This window comes from Babylonia areolata, chromosome 16 (genome assembly GCF_041734735.1).
Source record: "Babylonia areolata isolate BAREFJ2019XMU chromosome 16, ASM4173473v1, whole genome shotgun sequence".
NCBI lineage: Eukaryota > Metazoa > Mollusca > Gastropoda > Neogastropoda > Buccinidae > Babylonia > Babylonia areolata.
The window spans coordinates 13,243,082-13,262,795 of NC_134891.1; the positions used below are offsets into that span (position 1 = coordinate 13,243,082).

Consider the following 19,714-nt stretch of genomic DNA (forward strand, 5'->3'; position numbering starts at 1 on the left):
TCTGATTCCAGACGCACTGTCAACTCTGCCCATGGTTGTTGAACAGGACGTTCTGACTGCAGCTCCCCCAACACCCATTTCAACATTGTCAGTGCCTGTTTTACAAACGTCTACCTCTCGACCAACATTGTCTGTTGAAGAACCAACTTCTCAATCGACGTTGTCCGTTGTGGAGCAGACCAGGCCGACCCAAGCTACTCTAACACCTGTCTCAATACCCGGACCAGAAACAACTCCAGATGCGACACGGACAACACTGCATTCAACGCTGTCCATTGTAGACCAGTCACCAACGTCCCCGTTGCACTCAACGTCCAGCGTGCTGCCAATTTCAGTGGCTGACATCGCAACATCTACAACAGGGAAACCAACAGCAAGTGTTATAACACCTTCAACTGTTACTTTGGTTATCCCCACAACAATCAGTGCAGGTGCACCCACAACAAGCAGTACAGGGATACCTGCAACAAAGAGTACAGGTATACCCACAACAAGCAGTACAGAAGTACCTACAACAAAGAGTACAGGTATGCCCACCACAACCATTACAGGAATACTCACAACAATCACTACAGATATACCCCCAACGAGCAGTACAAGAATACCCACAATAAGCAGTACAGGAATAACTACAACAACCAGTACAGAAATACCTACAACAACCAGTACAGGGATACCCACAACAACCAGTACAGGAATACCTACAACAACCAGTACAGGGATACCCACAACAACCAGTACAGGAATACCCACAACCAGTACAGGGATACCCACAACAAGCAGTACAGGAATACCTACAACAACCAGGACAGGAATACCCAAAAGCAGTACGGGAATACCCAAAACAACCAGTACAGTGACACCCTCAGAAACCAGTAACCCGTCACCTTCAACAAAGCAGTCGTCATCTTCAAGTGTCCTTCCTACAAACCCAACATTGTCGGTGGCTGTCACACCTAATGTTCCAACACTCAGACCAGTGTCAATAGTTGACCTGAGGACCACTTTATCCATTCCACAGACAGTTGTCACTGGCCCCACGTTGTCTCTCAGAGAACTGAAGAAAACAACATTAGAGCAAGTGCTGTCCACACTTTCATTGCAGACATCAACGATCAAACCAACTTTATCAGTAGCTCCACGTGTATCGCTTCCAACAACTCTGTCAATAGCAGCCAAACCAACGATTACTTCCCAGCGTCCAGTACCCACCAAACCAGCCATGTCCATTCTTGACAGGCCAGCATCAACGATATCAACAGCAACAAAACCATCAACTCTAAAACGACAAGCATCAACCATATCAGTAGCAACAAAACCATCAACTCCAAAACAAGCATCAACCATATCAGTAGCAACAAAACCATCAACTCCAAAACGACAAGCATCAACGATATCAGCAGCAACAAAGCCATCAACTCTAAAACGACAAGCATCAACCATATCAGTAGCAACAAAACCATCAACTCCAAAACAAGCATCAACGATATCAGTAGCAACAAAACCATCAACTCCAAAACGACAAGCATCAACCATATCAGTAGCAACAAAACCATCAACTCCAAAACGACAAGCACCAACCATATCAGTAGCAACAAAACCATCAACTCCAAAACAAGCATCAACGATATCAGTAGGAACAAAACCATTAACTCCAAAACGACAAGCATCAACCATATCAGTAGCAACAAAACCATCAACTCCAAAACGACAAGCATCAACCATATCAGTAGCAACAAAACCATCAACTCCAAAACGACAAGCATCAACGATATCAGTAGCAACAAAACCATCAACTCCAAAACAAGCATCAACGATATCAATAGCAAAAAAACCATCAACTTCAAAACGACAAGCATCAACGATATCAGTAGCAACAAAACCATCAACTCCAAAACGACAAGCATCAACCATATCCGTAGCAACAAAACCATCAACTCCAAAACAAGCATCAACGATATCAATAGCAAAAAAACCATCAACTTCAAAACAACAAGCATCAACGATATCAGTAGCAACAAAACCATCAACTTCAAAACAACAAGCATCAACGATATCAGTAGCAACAAAACCATCAACTTCAAAACAACAAGCATCAACGATATCAGTAGCAACAAAACCATCAACTTCAAAACAACAAGCATCAACGATATCAGTAGCAACAAAACCAGCAACTCCAAAACGACAAGCATCAACGATATCAATAGCAACAAAACCATCAACTCCAAAACGACAAGCATCAACTATATCAGTAGCAACAAAACCATCAGCTCCAAAACAAGCATCAACGATATCAGTAGCAACAAAACCATCAACTCCAAAACAAACATCAACGATATCAGTAGCAACAAAACCATCAACTCCAACACGACAAGCATCAACGATATCAGTAGCAACAAAACCATCAACTCCAAAACAAACATCAACGATATCAGTAGCAACAAAACCATCAACTCCAACACGACAAACACAGACGATCCCAACCCTCTCTGTTCGAACATCTTTACCGTCACGAACATCACCAACGGTATCCATACATATCTTACAAACAGCTACGCCTCCGATGACACCGTCAATTCCAGAGAAAGCAAGCACGTCCATTCCAACAACAATCAGCCCATTTACCACATCAGAGATACCTACAACTACCAGCACAATGACACCGACAACAACCAGCACAGTGACACCTACAACTACCAACACAGTGACACCTACAACTAGAAGCACAGTGACACCAACAACAACCAGCACAGTGACACCTACAACTACCAGCACAGTGACATCTACAACAACCAGTACAGTGATACCTACAACAACCAGCACAGTGATACCAACAACCACCACCACAATAACACCAACTTTATCAGTAGTTTCGGATGCATCATTTCCGACTACTCTATCAATGGCAGTCGAACCAACGGTGACTTCCAAACCAACTATGTCCATTTTTGACAGGCCAGCATCAACGATATCAGTGGCAAAGAAAACATCAGCTTATACACAACAAACACATGCAGTCCCAACTCTCTCCATTGTCAAACAAAACATCCCAACAATCTCTTTACCAACATCCCCAACACTATCTGTACCTGATTTTCAAACTTCTACCCCTGGACTGACAATATCTGCAGCAGAGAAAACAAGGACGCTAACACCAACAACATTGACGGCAAAGACGAACAGCCTAGTAACAACAGCAACTACATTCATGTCTACAAGCCCTACAAGAATCAGTACAGTGACATATAAAACAACCAGCACGGTCATACCTTCAACAACCAGCACAGTGACACTGACAACAACCAGCACAGTGACCCCTACAACAACCAGTTCAGTGACCCCTACAACAACCAGTTCAGTGACCCCTACAACAACCAGCACAGTGACACTGACAACAACCACAGTGACCCCTACAACAACCAGTTCAGTGACGCCTACAACAACAACCACAGTGACCCCTACAACAACAACCACAGTGACCCCTACAACAACCAGTTCAGTGACCCCTACAACAACCAGCACAGTGATACCTAAAGCAACCAGTACAATGAATACTTCAACACCTGCAACATCAAGTAGAGTGAGGCCAACAACAACCACTATACTGACCCCTATAACAGCAACAACATCCAGTACAGTGATACCTACAAAACCTACTGCAAGCAGTACAGTGATACCTACATCAACGAGCCCAGTGATATCTCCAACACCTAAAACCAGTTCAGTGACACTTACAACAACCAGTACAGTGATACGTACAACACCTACTACAAGCAGTACAGTGATACCTACAAAATCCAGTACAGGGATACCTTCAACACCCACAACCAGTACAGTGATACCTACAACACCTACAACTAGTACAGTGATACCTTCAACACCTACAACTAGTACAGTGATACCTTCAACACCTACAACCAGTACAGTGATACCTTCAACACCTACAACTAGTACAGTGATACCTTCAACACCTACAACAACCAGTACAGTGATACCTTCAACACCTACAACTAGTACAGTGATACCTTCAACACCTACAACAACTAGTACAGTGATACCTTCAACACCTACAACAGTGATACCTTCAGCACCTACAACAACCAGTACAGTGATACCTACAACAAGTACTACAATGATACGTACAACGAATACGGTGATACCAATAACAACAAGTACAGTGGCATCCACAACACCTACAACCATTACACTCACAAGCAGCACAGCGATACCTACAACCAATACGGTGATACCTACAACAAGAACTACAATGATACCTACAACAACCAGTGCACTTCTACCAACAATAACCAGTACAGTGATACCTACAACAACCAGTACAGAGATATCTACAACAACCAGGACAGTGATACCTACAACCACCACCACAATAACACCAACTTTATCAGTAGTTTCGGATGCATCATTTCCGACTACTCTATCAATGGCAGTCGAACCAACGGTGACTTCCAAACCAACTATGTCCATTTTTGACAGGGCAGCATCAACGATATCAGTGGCAACGAAAACATCAACTCATACACAACAAACACATGCAGTCCCAACTCTCTCCATTGTCAAACAAAACGTTCCAACAATCTCTTTACCAACATCCCCGACACAATCTGTACCTGATTTTCAAACTTCTACTCCTCAACTGACAATGTCCATAGCAGAGAAAACAAGGACGCCAACACCAACAACATTGACGATAAAGACGAACAGCCTAGTACCAACTGCAACTACATTCATGTCTACAAGCCCCACAAGAATCAGTACAGTGACACATAAAACAACCAGCACAGTCATACCTTCAACAACCAGCACAGTGACACTGACAACAACCAGCACAGTGATCACTACAACAACCAGTTCAGTGACACCGACAACAACCAGCACAGTGACCCCTATAACAACCAGCACAGTGACTCCTACAACAACCAGCACAGTGGCACTGACAACAACCAGCACAGTGACTCCTACAACAACCAGTTCAGTGACACTGACAACAACCAGCACAGTGACCCCTACAACAACCAGTTCAGTGACACCGACAGCAACCAGCACAGTGACCCCTATAACAACCAGCACAGTGACTCCTACAACAACCAGCACAGTGGCACTGACAACAACCAGCACAGTGACTCCTACAACAACCAGTTCAGTGACACTGACAACAACCAGCACAGTGACTCCTACAACAACCAGTTCAGTGACACCGACAGCAACCAGCACAGTGACCCCTATAACAACCAGCACAGTGACTCCTACAACAACCAGCACAGTGGCACTGACAACAACCAGCACAGTGACTCCTACAACAACCAGTTCAGTGACACTAACAACAACCAGCACAGTGACACCTACAGCAACCAGTTCAGTGACACCTACAACAACCAGCACAGTGATACCTACAACGCCCACAACAACCGGTACTGTGGTTCCTACAGCAACCAGTACAGTGATACCTACAGCAACCAGTACAGTGATACCTACAGCAACCAGTACAATGAGTAGTTTAACACCTGCAACATTAAGTAGAGTGAGACCGACAACAACCACTATACTGACCCCTATAACAGCAACAACATCCAGTACAGTGATACCTACAAAACCTACATCAACGAGTCCAGTGATACCTGCAACAACCAGCACAGTGACTCCTACAACAACCAGCACAGTGACACCTACAACAACCAGCACATTAACACCTACAACAAGCAGTTCAGTGGCACTGACAACAACCAGCACATTGACTCCTACAACAAGCAGTTCAGTGACACCGACAACAACCAGTTCAGTGACACTGACAACAACCAACACAGTGATACCTACAACATCAAGTAGAGTGAGACCGACAACAACCACTAAACTGACCCCTATAACATCAACAGCATCCAGTACAGTGATACCTACAAAACCTACTGCAAGCAGTACAGTGATACCTACATCAACGAGTCCTGTGATATCTGCAACACATAAAACCAGTACAGTGACACTTACAACAACCAGTACAGTGATACGTACAACACCCACAACCAGTTCAGTGACACCTACGAAAACCACAACATTGATACCAGTAACAACCAGCACACTGACACCTACAACAACAACAGCAAATACAGTCAGACCAACAACAACCACAAGTACAGTAATACCTACAACACCTTCAACAGGCACTACAGTGACACTTACGACCTCCAGTATTGCGATACCTACAAGAACAAGTACACTGATACCTACAACACCTACAACATCAAGTACAGTGATACCTACAACAACCAGCACAATGACAGTTATGACAACCAGAACAGTGACACCTAGTACGAACAGTACAGTGACACCTACAACACTTACAACAACCAGAACAATGACACATACGACACCTACAACAACAAGTACAGTTATACCTACAACAACCAGGAAAATGATATCTACAAAAACCAGTAGAGTGATGCCTACAAGACCTACAACAACCAGTACAGTAACACCTACAACAACCAGCACAATGACACCTGCAATAACCAGTACAGTGATACCTACAACACCCACTACCAGTACAATGACACCTACAACAACCAGTACAGTGATACCTACAACACCTACAACCAGTACAATGACACCTACAACAACCAGTACAACCAGTATAGTAACACATACGACAAAAGCAAGTATTCTGACACACACGACAACCAGTATAGTGATACCTACAATGCCTACAACAATCAGTACAATAATACCCACAACCACCACAACACTGATACCAATAACAACCAGTACACTGATACTTACAACAGCTAGTACGATCACACCTGCAACAACCACTACAGTAATAACTACAAAACCTACAACAACCAGTACAGTGATACCTACAACATCAAGTACAATGATACCTACAACACCTACAATAACCAGTGAAGTGATACATACACCTACTACAAGTAGTGCAGTGATACCTACAACACCTACAACAAGTACTTTGACACTTACTACAACAAGTACTCTGACACCCACGAAAACCAGTATAGTGATACCTACAATGCCTGCAACAATCAGTACAATAATATCCACAACCACCACAACTATGATGCGAATAACAACCAGTACACTGATTCCTACAACAACTACAACAGCTAGTGCAATCACACCTACAACAACCGCTATAGTAATAACTAAAAAACCTACGACAACCAGTACAGTGACATCTACAGCACCTACAACCAATACAATGACACCTACAACACGTACAACAACCAATACAGTGATACCTACAACAACCAGCACATCTACATTTGCACCTACAATAACAAGTGTAGTAATACATACAACACCTACCACAAGCAGCACAGTGATACCTACAATATCCAGTACAGTTATGCATAGAACGACTACAACATCCAGTACAGTGACATCAGCTACACCTATAACAACCAGTACAGTGATACCTGAAACACCCACAACCAGTACTATGACACCTACAACAACCGGTACAGTGATACCTGAAACACCCACAACCAGTACTATGACACCTACAACAACCGGTACAGTGATACCTGAAACACCCACAACCAGTACTATGACACCTACAAAAACCAGTACAGTGATACCTACAACACCTACAACCAGTACAGTGATACCTACAATGCCTAAAATAATCAGTACAATAATACCCACAACCACCGCAACACTAATACCTACTACAACTGCAACAGATCGTGCAATGACACCTTCAACAACCACTACAATAATAACTACAAAGCCTATGACAACAAGTGCAGTGACACCTACAACACCTACAATCAGTACAATGACACAAACACCAGTGATGCCTACACAAACCAGCACATCCACAGTGGCACCTACAATAACCAGTGCAGTGATACCTACAATATCCAGTACCGTCATACATATAACGCCTACAACATCCAGTACAGTGATACCTACAACACCTACAACAACCAGTACAGTGATACCTACAACACTTACAAGAACCAGTACAGTGATACCTGAAATACCCACAACCAGTACAGTGACACCTACAACATCCAGTACAGTGATACCTACAACACCTACAACCAGTACAATGACACCTACAACAACCAGTATAGTGATACCTACAACACCTACAACCAGTACAATGACCCCTACAACAACCAGTACAGTGATAACTTCGAAAACCAGTACAATCATTACTTTAACACTTACAACCAGTACACTGATACCTACAACAACCAGTACACTGATCCCTGTTACATCTAAAACAACCAATACCGTGACACCTACAACAACCAGTACAGCGACACTTCAACACTACAACAACCAGTACAATGATACATACAACACCTACAACAACCAGTACAATGATATATACAACACCTACAACAACCAGTACAATGATATATACAACAACCAGTACAGTGATACCTTCAACACCTCAGAAAACCAAAACAGTTTATAGCTACAGCACCTACGAAAATGAGTACAGTGAATACCTCAACAGTGATACATACAACACCTACTACAAGCAGTACAGTAATACCTACAATATCCAGTAAAGTGGTAACATACAACACCTACAATATCCAGTACAGTGACATCGGCTACACCTATAACAACCAGTACAGTGATACCTCAACACCTACAACATTACAGCACTTACAACAACCATACAGTGATACCTGAAACATTCACAACCAACAGACACCACACAACCGTACATGATACCTACAACACCAACAACCAGTGACAATGACACCTACAACAACCGTACAGTAGATACCTACAACACCCACAAGCCATACAATGACACCTACAACAACCATACAGTGATACCTACAAGCCTACAACAACAGTACAATAAACCAAACCACCACAACCCTGATACCTACAACAATGCACAGCTCAGGCATCCACCTCAACAACCTCGACAGTACATAAAAACAAAGCATATGACAACCACTACATCACACCTACACACTACAACCAGTACAATAACACACAACACCAGTGATACGTACAACAACCACACACCACAGTGCACCTCACTAACCATGCATGTGATACACCTACAGAAGCATACGTAATACCTACAATATCCAGTATCGTGATACATATAACACCTACACATCCAGTACAGTGATACCTACAACACCTACAACCAGTTACATGACACATACAACAACCAGTACAGTGATACCTGAAACACCACAACCAGTACAATGACACCTACAACAACCAGTACAGTGATACCTACAAAACCTACAACCAGTACAAGACACGTACAACAACCATACAGTGATAGCTACAACACCCATAACCAGTACAATGACCCCTACAACAACCAGTACAGTGATACCTGCAATTCCTACAACAATCAGTACAATAATACCCACACCACTACAACACTAATACCTAAAACAACTGCAACAGCTCGTGCAATCACACCTACAACAACCATACAGTGATACGACAAAACGTACAACCAGTACAATGACCCTACAACAACCAGTACAGTGATACCTACAACACCCATAACCAGTACAATGACCCCTACAACAACAGTACAGTGAACCTACAAAAACCAGTCCAATCATTACTTTAACACCCACAACCACATACAGTGATACCTGAACAACCAGTACAATGATAAACTTCAACACCTACAACAACTATAGTGATGCCTACAACACCTACAACAACCATACAATGATACATACAACACCTACAACAACCAGTACAGTGATACCTTCAACACCTCAGAAAACCAAAACAGTTACAGCTACAGCACCTACAACAACAAGTACAGTGATACCTTCAACAGTGATACATACAACACCTACTACAAGCAGTACAGTAATACCTACAATATCCAGTACAGTGGTACATACAACACCTACAATATCCAGTACAGTGACATCGACTAACACCTATAACAACCATACAGTGATACCTACAACACCTACAACCATTACGATGACACTTACAACAACCAGTACAGTGATACCTGAAACATCCACAACCAGTACAGTGACACCTACGACAACCAGTACAGTGATACCTACAACACCTACAACCAGTACAATGACACCTACAACAACCGGTACAGTGATACCTACAAAACCTACAACCAGTACAATGACACCTACAACAACCATACAGTTATACCTACAACACCCATAACCAGTACAATGACCCTACAACAACCAGTACAGTGATAACTTCATCACCTACAACAACTATAGTGATGCCTACAACAACCACTCCACTGATCACTGTAACAGCTAAAACAACCAGTACAGTGATACGTACAACAACCAGCACATCTACATTGACACCTACAACAACCAGCACATCTACATTGACACCTACAACAACCAGAACAGTGATATCTACAACAACAAGTACAGCGACACCTTCAACACCTACAACAGCCAGTACAGTGATACCTTCAACACCTCAGAAAACCAAAACAGTTATAGCTACAGCACCTACAACAACGGGTACAGTGATACCTTCAACAGTGATACATACAACACCTACTACAAGCAGTACAGTGATACCTACAATATCTAGTACAGTGATACATACAACACCTACAATATCCAGTACAGTGACATCGACTACACCTATAACAACCAGTACAGTGACACCTACAACACCTGCAACAAGTACGATGACACAAACACCAGTGATACCTACAACAACCAGCACATCCATAGTGGCACCTACAATAACCAGTGCAGTGATACATACAACACCTACTACAAGCAGTACAGTAATACCTACAATATCTAGTACCGTGATACATATAACACCTACAACATCCAGTACAGTGATACCTACAACATCTACAACAACCAGTGCAGTGATACCTACAACACCTACAACTAGTACGATGACACATACAACAACCAGTACAGTGATACCTGAAATACCTACAACTAGTACAGTGACACCTACAACAACCAGTACAGTGATACCTACAACACCTACAAACAGTACAATGACACCTACAACAACCAGTGCAGTGATACCTACAACACCCATGACCAGTACAATGACCACTACAACAACGAGTACAGTGATACCTTCAACACTGATACATACAACACCTACTACAAGCAGTACAGTGATACCTTCAACACCTCAGAAAACCAAAACAGTTATAGCTACAGCACCTACAACAACGAGTACAGTGATACCTTCAACACTGATACATACAACACCTACTACAAGAATTACAATGGTACCTACAATATCCAGGACAGTGATACATACAACACCTACTACGAGCAGTACAGTGATACATACAATATCCAGTACCGTGATACATATAACACCAACAACATCCGGTACAGTGATACCTACAACACCTACAACAACCAGTACTGTGATACCTACAACACACACATCCAGTGCAATGACACCTACAACAACCAGTACAGTGATACCTACAATGCCCACAACCAGTACAATGACACCTACAACAACCGGTACAGTGATACCTACAACACCCACAACCAGTACATTGACACCTACAACAACCAGTACAGTGATACCTACAACACCTGCAACCAGTACAGTGATACCTGCAATGCCTACAACAATCAGTACAATAATACCCACAACCACTACAACACTAATACCTACAACAAGTGTAACAGCTCGTGCAATCACACCTACAACAACCAGTACAGTGATACCGACAAAACATACAACCAGTACAATGACACCTACAACAACCAGTACAGTGATACCTACAACACCCATAACCAGTACAATGACCCCTACAACAACCAGTACAGTGATACCTACAAAAACCAGTCCAATCATTACTTTAACACACACAACCACTACAGTGATACCTGGAACAACCAGTACAATGATAACTTCAACACCTACAACAACTATAGTGATGCCTACAACAACCATTCCACTGATCAATGTAACAGCTAAAACAACCAATACCGTGACACCTACAACTACCAGTACAGCGACACCTTCAACACCTACAACAACCAGTACAATGATACATACAACACCTACAACAACCAGTACAATGATATATACAACACCTACAACAACCAGTACAATGATATATACAACAACCAGTACAGTGATACCTTCAACACCTCAGAAAACCAAAACAGTTATAGCTACAGCACCTACGAAAATGAGTACAGTGATACCTTCAACAGTGATACATACAACACCTACTACAAGCAGTACAGTAATACCTACAATATCCAGTAAAGTGGTACATACAACACCTACAATATCCAGTACAGTGACATCGGCTACACCTATAACAACCAGTACAGTGATACCTACAACACCTACAACCATTACGATGACACTTACAACAACCAGTACAGTGATACCTGAAACATTCACAACCAGTACAGTGACACCTACGACAACCAGTACAGTGATACCTACAACACCTACAACCAGTACAATGACACCTACAACAACCGGTACAGTGATACCTACAACACCCACAACCAGTACAATGACACCTACAACAACCAGTACAGTGATACCTACAATGCCTACAACAATCAGTACAATAATACCCACAACCACCACAACCCTGATACCTACAACAACTGCAACAGCTCGTGCAATCACACCTTCAACAACCACGACAGTAATAAAAACAAAGCATATGACAACCACTACAGTCACACCTACAACACCTACAACCAGTACAATAACACAAACACCAGTGATACGTACAACAACCAGCACATCCACAGTGGCACCTACACTAACCAGTGCAGTGATACATACACCTACTAGAAGCAGTACAGTAATACCTACAATATCCAGTATCGTGATACATATAACACCTACAACATCCAGTACAGTGATACCTACAACACCTACAACCAGTACGATGACACATACAACAACCAGTACAGTGATACCTGAAACACACACAACCAGTACAATGACACCTACAACAACCAGTACAGTGATACCTACAAAACCTACAACCAGTACAATGACACGTACAACAACCAGTACAGTGATAGCTACAACACCCATAACCAGTACAATGACCCCTACAACAACCAGTACAGTGATACCTGCAATTCCTACAACAATCAGTACAATAATACCCACAACCACTACAACACTAATACCTAAAACAACTGCAACAGCTCGTGCAATCACACCTACAACAACCAGTACAGTGATACGGACAAAACGTACAACCAGTACAATGACACCTACAACAACCAGTACAGTGATACCTACAACACCCATAACCAGTACAATGACCCCTACAACAACAAGTACAGTGATACCTACAAAAACCAGTCCAATCATTACTTTAACACCCACAACCACTACAGTGATACCTGGAACAACCAGTACAATGATAACTTCAACACCTACAACAACTATAGTGATGCCTACAACACCTACAACAACCAGTACAATGATACATACAACACCTACAACAACCAGTACAGTGATACCTTCAACACCTCAGAAAACCAAAACAGTTACAGCTACAGCACCTACAACAACAAGTACAGTGATACCTTCAACAGTGATACATACAACACCTACTACAAGCAGTACAGTAATACCTACAATATCCAGTACAGTGGTACATACAACACCTACAATATCCAGTACAGTGACATCGACTACACCTATAACAACCAGTACAGTGATACCTACAACACCTACAACCATTACGATGACACTTACAACAACCAGTACAGTGATACCTGAAACATCCACAACCAGTACAGTGACACCTACGACAACCAGTACAGTGATACCTACAACACCTACAACCAGTACAATGACACCTACAACAACCGGTACAGTGATACCTACAACACCCACAACCAGTACAATGACACCTACAACAACCAGTACAGTGATACCTACAATGCCTACAACAATCAGTACAATAATACCCACAACCACCACAACCCTGATACCTACAACAACTGCAACAGCTCGTGCAATCACACCTTCAACAACCACGACAGTAATAACAACAAAGCATATGACAACCAGTACAGTGATACCTACAACACCTACAACCAGTACAATAACACAAACACCAGTGATACGTACAACAACCAGCACATCCACAGTGGCGCCTACACTAACCAGTGCAGTGATACATACAACACCTACTAGAAGCAGTACAGTAATACCTACAATATCCAGTATCGTGATACATATAACACCTACAACATCCAGTACAGTGATACCTACAACACCTACAACTAGTACGATGACACATACAACAACCAGTACAGTGATACCTGAAACACACACAACCAGTACAATGACACCTACAACAACCAGTACAGTGATACCTACAAAACCTACAACCAGTACAATGACACCTACAACAACCAGTACAGTGATACCTACAAAACCTACAACCAGTACAATGACACGTACAACAACCAGTACAGTGATAGCTACAACACCCATAACCAGTACAATGACCCCTACAACAACCAGTACAGTGATACCTGCAATGCCTACAACAATCAGTACAATAATACCCACAACCACTACAACACTAATACCTAAAACAACTGCAACAGCTCGTGCAATCACACCTACAACAACCAGTACAGTGATACGGACAAAACGTACAACCAGTACAATGACACCTACAACAACCAGTACAGTGATACCTACAACACCCATAACCAGTACAATGACCCCTACAACAACCAGTACAGTGATACCTACAAAAACCAGTCCAATCATTACTTTAACACCCACAACCACTACAGTGATACCTGGAACAACCAGTACAATGATAACTTCAACACCTACAACAACTATAGTGATGCCTACAACACCTACAACAACCAGTACAATGATACATACAACACCTACAACAACCAGTACAGTGATACCTTCAACACCTCAGAAAACCAAAACAGTTACAGCTACAGTACCTACAACAACAAGTACAGTGATACCTTCAACAGTGATACATACAACACCTACTACAAGCAGTACAGTAATACCTACAATATCCAGTACAGTGGTACATACAACACCTACAATATCCAGTACAGTGACATCGACTACACCTATAACAACCAGTACAGTGATACCTACAACACCTACAACCATTACGATGACACTTACAACAACCAGTACAGTGATACCTGAAACATCCACAACCAGTACAGTGACACCTACGACAACCAGTACAGTGATACCTACAACACCTACAACCAGTACAATGACACCTACAACAACCGGTACAGTGATACCTACAAAACCTACAACCAGTACAATGACACCTACAACAACCAGTACAGTTATACCTACAACACCCATAACCAGTACAATGACCCCTACAACAACCAGTACAGTGATAACTTCATCACCTACAACAACTATAGTGATGCCTACAACATCCACTCCACTGATCACTGTAACAGCTAAAACAACCAATACCGTGACACCTACAACTACCAGTACAGCGACACCTTCAACACCTACAACAACCAGTACAATGATACATACAACACCTACAACGACCAGTACAATGATATATACAACACCTACAACAACCAGTACAATGATATATACAACAACCAGTACAGTGATACCTTCAACACCTCAGAAAACCAAAACAGTTATAGCTACAGCACCTACGAAAATGAGTACAGTGATACCTTCAACAGTGATACATACAACACCTACTACAAGCAGTACAGTAATACCTACAATATCCAGTAAAGTGGTACATACAACACCTACAATATCCAGTACAGTGACATCGGCTACACCTATAACAACCAGTACAGTGATACCTACAACACCTACAACCATTACGATGACACTTACAACAACCAGTACAGTGATACCTGAAACATTCACAACCAGTACAGTGACACCTACGACAACCAGTACAGTGATACCTACAACACCTACAACCAGTACAATGACACCTACAACAACCGGTACAGTGATACCTACAACACCCACAACCAGTACAATGACACCTACAACAACCAGTACAGTGATACCTACAATGCCTACAACAATCAGTACAATAATACCCACAACCACCACAACCCTGATACCTACAACAACTGCAACAGCTCGTGCAATCACACCTTCAACAACCACGACAGTAATAAAAACAAAGCATATGACAACCACTACAGTCACACCTACAACACCTACAACCAGTACAATAACACAAACACCAGTGATACGTACAACAACCAGCACATCCACAGTGGCACCTACACTAACCAGTGCAGTGATACATACACCTACTAGAAGCAGTACAGTAATACCTACAATATCCAGTATCGTGATACATATAACACCTACAACATCCAGTACAGTGATACCTACAACACCTACAACCAGTACGATGACACATACAACAACCAGTACAGTGATACCTGAAACACACACAACCAGTACAATGACACCTACAACAACCAGTACAGTGATACCTACAAAACCTACAACCAGTACAATGACACGTACAACAACCAGTACAGTGATAGCTACAACACCCATAACCAGTACAATGACCCCTACAACAACCAGTACAGTGATACCTGCAATTCCTACAACAATCAGTACAATAATACCCACAACCACTACAACACTAATACCTAAAACAACTGCAACAGCTCGTGCAATCACACCTACAACAACCAGTACAGTGATACGGACAAAACGTACAACCAGTACAATGACACCTACAACAACCAGTACAGTGATACCTACAACACCCATAACCAGTACAATGACCCCTACAACAACAAGTACAGTGATACCTACAAAAACCAGTCCAATCATTACTTTAACACCCACAACCACTACAGTGATACCTGGAACAACCAGTACAATGATAACTTCAACACCTACAACAACTATAGTGATGCCTACAACACCTACAACAACCAGTACAATGATACATACAACACCTACAACAACCAGTACAGTGATACCTTCAACACCTCAGAAAACCAAAACAGTTACAGCTACAGCACCTACAACAACAAGTACAGTGATACCTTCAACAGTGATACATACAACACCTACTACAAGCAGTACAGTAATACCTACAATATCCAGTACAGTGGTACATACAACACCTACAATATCCAGTACAGTGACATCGACTACACCTATAACAACCAGTACAGTGATACCTACAACACCTACAACCATTACGATGACACTTACAACAACCAGTACAGTGATACCTGAAACATCCACAACCAGTACAGTGACACCTACGACAACCAGTACAGTGATACCTACAACACCTACAACCAGTACAATGACACCTACAACAACCGGTACAGTGATACCTACAAAACCTACAACCAGTACAATGACACCTACAACAACCAGTACAGTTATACCTACAACACCCATAACCAGTACAATGACCCCTACAACAACCAGTACAGTGATAACTTCATCACCTACAACAACTATAGTGATGCCTACAACATCCACTCCACTGATCACTGTAACAGCTAAAACAACCAATACCGTGACACCTACAACTACCAGTACAGCGACACCTTCAACACCTACAACAACCAGTACAATGATACATACAACACCTACAACAACCAGTACAATGATATATACAACACCTACAACAACCAGTACAATGATATATACAACAACCAGTACAGTGATACCTTCAACACCTCAGAAAACCAAAACAGTTATAGCTACAGCACCTACGAAAATGAGTACAGTGATACCTTCAACAGTGATACATACAACACCTACTACAAGCAGTACAGTAATACCTACAATATCCAGTAAAGTGGTACATACAACACCTACAATATCCAGTACAGTGACATCGGCTACACCTATAACAACCAGTACAGTGATACCTACAACACCTACAACCATTACGATGACACTTACAACAACCAGTACAGTGATACCTGAAACATTCACAACCAGTACAGTGACACCTACGACAACCAGTACAGTGATACCTACAACACCTACAACCAGTACAATGACACCTACAACAACCGGTACAGTGATACCTACAACACCCACAACCAGTACAACCTACAACAACCAGTACAGTGATACCTACAATGCCTACAACAATCAGTACAATAATACCCACAACCACCACAACCCTGATACCTACAACAACTGCAACAGCTCGTGCAATCACACCTTCAACAACCACGACAGTAATAACAACAAAGCATATGACAACCAGTACAGTGATACCTACAACACCTACAACCAGTACAATAACACAAACACCAGTGATACGTACAACAACCAGCACATCCACAGTGGCACCTACACTAACCAGTGCAGTGATACATACAACACCTACTAGAAGCAGTACAGTAATACCTACAATATCCAGTATCGTGATACATATAACACCTACAACATCCAGTACAGTGATACCTACAACACCTACAACTAGTACGATGACACATACAACAACCAGTACAGTGATACCTGAAACACACACAACCAGTACAATGACACCTACAACAACCAGTACAGTGATACCTACAAAACCTACAACCAGTACAATGACACCTACAACAACCAGTACAGTGATACCTACAAAACCTACAACCAGTACAATGACACGTACAACAACCAGTACAGTGATAGCTACAACACCCATAACCAGTACAATGACCCCTACAACAACCAGTACAGTGATACCTGCAATGCCTACAACAATCAGTACAATAATACCCACAACCACTACAACACTAATACCTAAAACAACTGCAACAGCTCGTGCAATCACACCTACAACAACCAGTACAGTGATACGGACAAAACGTACAACCAGTACAATGACACCTACAACAACCAGTACAGTGATACCTACAACACCCATAACCAGTACAATGACCCCTACAACAACCAGTACAGTGATACCTACAAAAACCAGTCCAATCATTACTTTAACACCCACAACCACTACAGTGATACCTGGAACAACCAGTACAATGATAACTTCAACACCTACAACAACTATAGTGATGCCTACAACACCTACAACAACCAGTACAATGATACATACAACACCTACAACAACCAGTACAGTGATACCTTCAACACCTCAGAAAACCAAAACAGTTACAGCTACAGTACCTACAACAACAAGTACAGTGATACCTTCAACAGTGATACATACAACACCTACTACAAGCAGTACAGTAATACCTACAATATCCAGTACAGTGGTACATACAACACCTACAATATCCAGTACAGTGACATCGACTACACCTATAACAACCAGTACAGTGATACCTACAACACCTACAACCATTACGATGACACTTACAACAACCAGTACAGTGATACCTGAAACATCCACAACCAGTACAGTGACACCTACGACAACCAGTACAGTGATACCTACAACACCTACAACCAGTACAATGACACCTACAACAACCGGTACAGTGATACCTACAAAACCTACAACCAGTACAATGACACCTACAACAACCAGTACAGTTATACCTACAACACCCATAACCAGTACAATGACCCCTACAACAACCAGTACAGTGATAACTTCATCACCTACAACAACTATAGTGATGCCTACAACATCCACTCCACTGATCACTGTAACAGCTAAAACAACCAATACCGTGACACCTACAACTACCAGTACAGCGACACCTTCAACACCTACAACAACCAGTAC

General features: G+C 42.1%; 2 protein-coding genes across 2 annotated transcripts; both read left to right on the forward strand.

Annotated features, from left to right (window-relative positions):
* Positions 1 to 2,902: 2,902 nt before the first annotated feature.
* LOC143290756 (uncharacterized) lies at positions 2,903 to 9,920 on the forward strand. Its single transcript, XM_076600270.1, has 9 exons — positions 2,903 to 2,920; positions 3,283 to 3,518; positions 3,892 to 3,983; positions 4,827 to 5,329; positions 5,593 to 5,840; positions 6,088 to 6,641; positions 6,795 to 6,878; positions 7,757 to 7,925; positions 9,770 to 9,920. Exons 1-9 carry the CDS (start codon positions 2,903 to 2,905, stop codon positions 9,918 to 9,920), a joined length of 2,055 nt encoding a protein of 684 aa, XP_076456385.1.
* Positions 9,921 to 10,240: 320 nt separating this feature from the next.
* LOC143290758 (uncharacterized) lies at positions 10,241 to 12,798 on the forward strand. Its single transcript, XM_076600271.1, has 5 exons — positions 10,241 to 10,430; positions 10,482 to 10,664; positions 10,830 to 11,242; positions 12,280 to 12,365; positions 12,615 to 12,798. The coding sequence occupies exons 1-5, from the start codon at positions 10,241 to 10,243 to the stop codon at positions 12,796 to 12,798; spliced, it is 1,056 nt and encodes a 351-aa protein (XP_076456386.1).
* The last annotated feature ends 6,916 nt before the right edge of the window (positions 12,799 to 19,714 follow it).